At 55.2% G+C, this 4,863-nt stretch overlaps 1 protein-coding gene across 1 annotated transcript in view; it reads left to right on the top strand.

Moving 5' to 3' along the window:
* Positions 1–132: 132 nt before the first annotated feature.
* The window catches only part of PIGT (phosphatidylinositol glycan anchor biosynthesis class T), a 5,521-nt gene continuing 790 nt past the window's right edge, over positions 133–4,863 (top strand). The window contains exons 1-11 of the mRNA XM_009645427.2: positions 133–425; positions 1,277–1,404; positions 1,900–2,000; positions 2,158–2,244; positions 2,506–2,593; positions 2,682–2,779; positions 3,070–3,235; positions 3,340–3,540; positions 4,132–4,297; positions 4,433–4,516; positions 4,652–4,858. Of these exons, the coding sequence (XP_009643722.1) occupies positions 205–425; positions 1,277–1,404; positions 1,900–2,000; positions 2,158–2,244; positions 2,506–2,593; positions 2,682–2,779; positions 3,070–3,235; positions 3,340–3,540; positions 4,132–4,297; positions 4,433–4,516; positions 4,652–4,858 (1,547 nt within the window). The 5' untranslated portion in view covers positions 133–204. The remainder of the gene's footprint in view (positions 426–1,276; positions 1,405–1,899; positions 2,001–2,157; positions 2,245–2,505; positions 2,594–2,681; positions 2,780–3,069; positions 3,236–3,339; positions 3,541–4,131; positions 4,298–4,432; positions 4,517–4,651; positions 4,859–4,863) is intronic.

The following is a 4,863-nucleotide window of genomic DNA, read 5'->3' as shown; positions in this document are numbered from 1 at the left end:
GGGGCGATGACGCCAGCGGGACAAGTGACGCCAGAGGCGGGGTAAGGGTGCTGCGGGAGGGGTGCTGAAGTGAGCAGGAACAGGGCAGAGCGAGGCTACAGGGGCTGCGGTGACATCAGCATGAGGGGGCTTGGTGCACTGACGCAAGTGGGGGTAACACCAGGGGATGACGTCACGTTTGGCCAGGCCCCGGTGTGACGTGACATGACAGGGAAGGGGCCAGGGCAGGGGCTAACACTGCCCGCAGTCTCTCACTACAGGCTCTTCCCGAAGGCGCTGGGACGGCTGGTGGCGGCGCTGGGCGTGCGGGAGCTCCACCTCGCCCTCACCCAGGGCTTCTGGCGCACCCGGGCCTGGGGGCAGCCGCCCCTCCAGGCACCTGCTGGCGCCGAGCTCTGGGTCTGGTTCCAGCCTACTGTCACCAAGTAGGTACCCCGGCCGCAGGTCTGTCCCTCTGGGTGCCCTCCACAGCCACCTCTCTCAGGAGCTGTCACCCTTCTCACACGAGGCAGCCACAGCATGTGCAGGGGCCTCTAGGGTTGGAAAGTGTCCGCTGGAATAAAGAGCCTGCAACCCCAGGAGCAGCTCTAAGGAAAAGCAGAACGTAGCCCCGCTCAGTGTGCGGGGAGGATGTAGTGCTGAGGGCAAACCCTTGTTCACTAAAGGAACGAGTAATTCCCTTATGGGCTCTGTGATGACAAACCCCTCACTGTGCTAATACAATGGGGTTATATCTTGACCTCTCATCCGTGACTCACTTCCTCTGGCTCCCATCCAATACTTGTCACCACCTCCCTCAGCACACAGCCCCTGTTAGATCTGCAGCAGATCTGTGTAGACTCACAGAGCTCTTGCCTCCCTACAAGTGGCCCGTTGCGGGTCTGCTGGTCAGGTCAGCCTTCAGAGCTGCACCAAGGTGTTGCTTTAGGTCTCACAGCCCCTTCCCCATACACTGCACATCATCTCCCGCATGCTCCCTGCTCCCCCAGCCCCCTCCTCACATACCAGTTGCACCCACCGCCGGGTCCCTGGCTGTGTGAAGCCCTGCCAGCCCAGGGGCTGCCCCTGCAGTGAATGTCCCCAGATCTCATGTGTTAGAATAAAATACCAAGAAAGCTGGAGAGTGCACGACCAGCAGCCTCTGCCTGCACGCTGCTTGCAGCTTCTGAAAGCCAGCGTGGTCACCCCAGTGTATTTATTGAATGTTACTGGCTTAACACTTGTTGTTCTGAGGATATGAGCTGCTGAGTAATCTCTGGTATCTGTTCTCACACAGTATTGACAAAGCCTGGAAAGAACTGAGTAACATCCTCTCAGGAATATTCTGTGCTTCTCTCAACTTCATTGACTCGACCAACACAGTCACTCCAACAGCGTCCTTCAAACCCCTGGGCTTAGCCAATGGTGAGCCCAGCCTGCACCTGGCTGCCCAGCTCTGCCCTCTCACTCTTGCCTCTAGCTTTAGTTCTGCCCTGTGCCACCGCAGGGAGTCTGGGTGCAGGTCCTGCAATGATTCTGGGTCTGGGTGTGTACAACAGGGTCTGTTAAGCTCCTCCTGGAAGCATTTCCTCTCCCTACAAATGAGGCTTGGATTGGAACAAAGGAAACCCACAAGCAGTACATGGCAGATGTTCCCAGGCCCTCATCTGTCTCTCTGAAAAGTATTTTACAAAACAGTGAGGACTAGAGGATTTAAGGCACTCATGAAAAAAATCTGCCAGAATATACCCTTACCTATTCTTTCCAAATCACTCTGAACAGTGTGGGATCTATTCCTGATTAAGCTCGGGGCATTTGGGGCATATTGAGAGGGTGGTGGGCTGCAGGGTGGAACAGGTCTGCTTCTGCTCTCACGCCTGCAGCAGTACCAGCCTGTTGACCCTCCACTTCCCTGCCCAGGGACCGACCACCATCTCCTGCGATATGCCGTCCTGCCCCGGGAGGTTGTCTGCACAGAGAACCTCACACCTTGGAAGAAGCTGCTCCCATGTGGCTCAAAGGTAACAGCGAGTCCTGCTGCTTCATCGGGCCACTCCTGATTGAGCTGGGTTCCTGATAGCAACCCAGGAGCATGCAGTGGGAAGTCTCATCAGGGCCTTTCTCTCAGTGGGAGCAGAGAACAGACCTGGGGCTGAGTTTCTTCTTTTCTCCCTGCAGGCTGGGCTTGCTGTGCTGCTGAAGGCTGAGCGCTTGTTCCACAGCAGCTACCACTCGCAGGCAGTGCACATCCGCCCCATCTGCAGGGTAAGTGTGAGACTCAGGACTCCCTCCTTTAACAACCCCAAGAGAAAATCAGAAGCTGCCTTGTGACACTGCAAGGTGACACACCGGTTTGCCCAGCTCCCCTGTGGTGGGTTCACTGTGTCTAACAGCTGTCGTCCTGCTTCTCTGGTGTCACCTGTGTCCCAATGGGATTCTTGCAGTCCTGGTGGAGTTCCAGCTCCGTCCTGGTGTCCTGCCCCTCCAGAAAGTGTGATCAGAGCCACCTGTCTCTTTCTTGTCCAGGATGCCTCCTGCCTGGCTGTGTCTTGGGAGCTCAGGCAGACCCTCACTGTGGTGTTTGACACCTTTTCCAGTGGCCAAGGAAAGAAAGGTAAGCTCAGTGGCAATGTGCTGTGGTCCTCGAGTGCCCCCAGCCTGCAGCACTTCACTCCGCCTGCCACTGACTTTGCTTCCCGCAGACTGGTCCCTCTTTAAGATGTTCTCTCGCACACTTACTGACGCATGTCCTCTGGCGTCGCAGAGCAAAGTCTACGTTGACATCTCCCCTAGGAACAAGGTAATGCTCACAGACCAGAGAACACTCCTTGCTCACTCAGTTCAGCCACTTCATGTGGCTCTGAAACATCCTTGCTTGGCTCCATCCCCTGCATGGCCAGGCCCCCCCAGGGCTAACAAAGGGAGGTGGTTTCCTTCCTATGAGCAGGGCTGTAGGGATGAGTGTGGCGATGTTAGGAAGAGGGCCAAGCTGGTCATTGGGCAGGAAGGCTCAGGGATGGCTGGACGGGCTTTGCCCAGCGCTGCCAGTTATTTCAAGGGGCACCTTTCATGGTCCATTTGCTTTCTCAGGAAAAGGAGTTACTGGAAGTGACCCCCCCTCCAACATCTGTACATGAAGCTGTTGTCCAGGGAGATAAGAGAACCTATGCTGTCTACGACCTGCTGAGCCCCTCGCTCTTCAATACATCTCGCAGCCTCAATGTGCAGCTGAAGTGGAAGCGGCCCCAAGACAGCTGTGAGTGACCAGAGCTTCATTCCACCTGCACCACTGGTCAGGGCTCCAGGCCTAAAAATCACCTGGCATCGCCCCCCATTCCTGTGTCCTTTTCTTTTTTGCAGCGGAAATGCCAACACCCGTACTCCATGCTCAGCGCTATGTAAGCGGATACGGGCTGCAGACTGGAGAGATCAGCACTCTCATCTACAACACTCACCCGTATCGGGCCTTCCCCGTGATCCTGCTGGAGACTGTGCCATGGTATCTGCGACTCTATGTGCACACTCTGGCTATCATCACGAAGGGGAAGGAAAACAAGCCAAGTAAGCAAACCCTCCCGGGAGCACATGCCACCCAGTTCCCTTGGCACAAGCAGCTCATTCCAAAGATGGTTTAGTCCCTCCCTCGGGCCCCGGTGATCCCTGGGAAACTGGACTGGGAAACAAAACATGCTAGGATATTTTCTTAGCCCTCAGTTCAGCACTCACAGCAGATGAGACTTTCAGTCTTTTATAAGAGGCACATGGACAGTGTTTCGGCACTCACAGCAGATGAGACTTTCAGTCTTTTATTTATAAGAGGCACATGGACAGTGTTTCATAATCCAACAAGGGTCTAAACCAAAGTTAATTGATTTTTGTGGTAAAGGGGGCTCGATTTAAAACTGATAACTGGGTGTTATTTCGCATTTATACCTTTCCTTATGACCACCCGACTCTCATTGGTCATTAGCTCTGAAGACCAGCCAGATTTAGCTTTAATACGTGGTTTTTGCTACCTGTGCGTCTTCACTTGCCAAGAAAACCACTCCCAGGACAGTGGAAGCAGGAGCGCCCACCCCATGGGAGCTGTCCAGGCAATGTGAGATTAGACAAGGTCGCCCCGGTGCCACTGACATGTCTCTTTGGTGTTAGGTTATATCCACTATCAGCCAGCTCAGGACCGGACACGGCCTCACCTCTTGGAAATGCTGATCCAGCTTCCAGCCAACTCTGTCACCAAGATCACAATCCAGTTTGAGAGGGCCTTACTGAAGTGGACAGAGTACCCACCTGACCCCAATCATGGCTTTTACGTCAGGTAACAACACATCTCAGCTCCTTGTCCCCTTCTGGGCCTCATGTAGGACTTGCTGCCCAGGTCTCTGGGGACAGGAAAAACCCTTGCCATCTCTTGGCTGGCAGGACTGACACTAGCACGTCCTTGTCTCCTTAGTTCATCTGTGCTTAGTGCCCTGGTGCCCAGCGTCATTGCAATGAAGGACGTGGATGTGGAGCAGAGCCCTCTCTTCACCTCACTGTAAGTGTGCCTGTGCTGGGGAGCGGGGCTGTACCACAGCACCTGAGGGCTGCCAGCTGCTGTCATCCCGTCTGGTGAGCACAAAGCAGCAGTTCTGCATGGGCTGATGTTCCCTTTCCTGCTTCCGCTCTCTAGGTTTCCTTCTTCTGATGGCTCCAGCTATTTTGTGCGCCTGTACACAGAGCCACTGCTGGTGAACTTGCCGACGCCAGACTTCAGCATGCCCTATAACGTCATCTGCCTGACCTGCACTGTGGTGGCAGTGTGCTACGGCTCCTTCTACAACCTACTGACCAGAACGTTTCACGTGGAAGAGCCGAGCCGGGGCGGGGTGGCCAAGCGGCTGG

Source organism: Egretta garzetta, unplaced genomic scaffold, assembly GCF_000687185.1.
Source record: "Egretta garzetta isolate BGI_Z169 unplaced genomic scaffold, ASM68718v1 scaffold188, whole genome shotgun sequence".
NCBI classification, from domain to species: Eukaryota; Metazoa; Chordata; class Aves; order Pelecaniformes; family Ardeidae; genus Egretta; species Egretta garzetta.
This window is presented reverse-complemented; position numbering and strand designations above follow the sequence as displayed.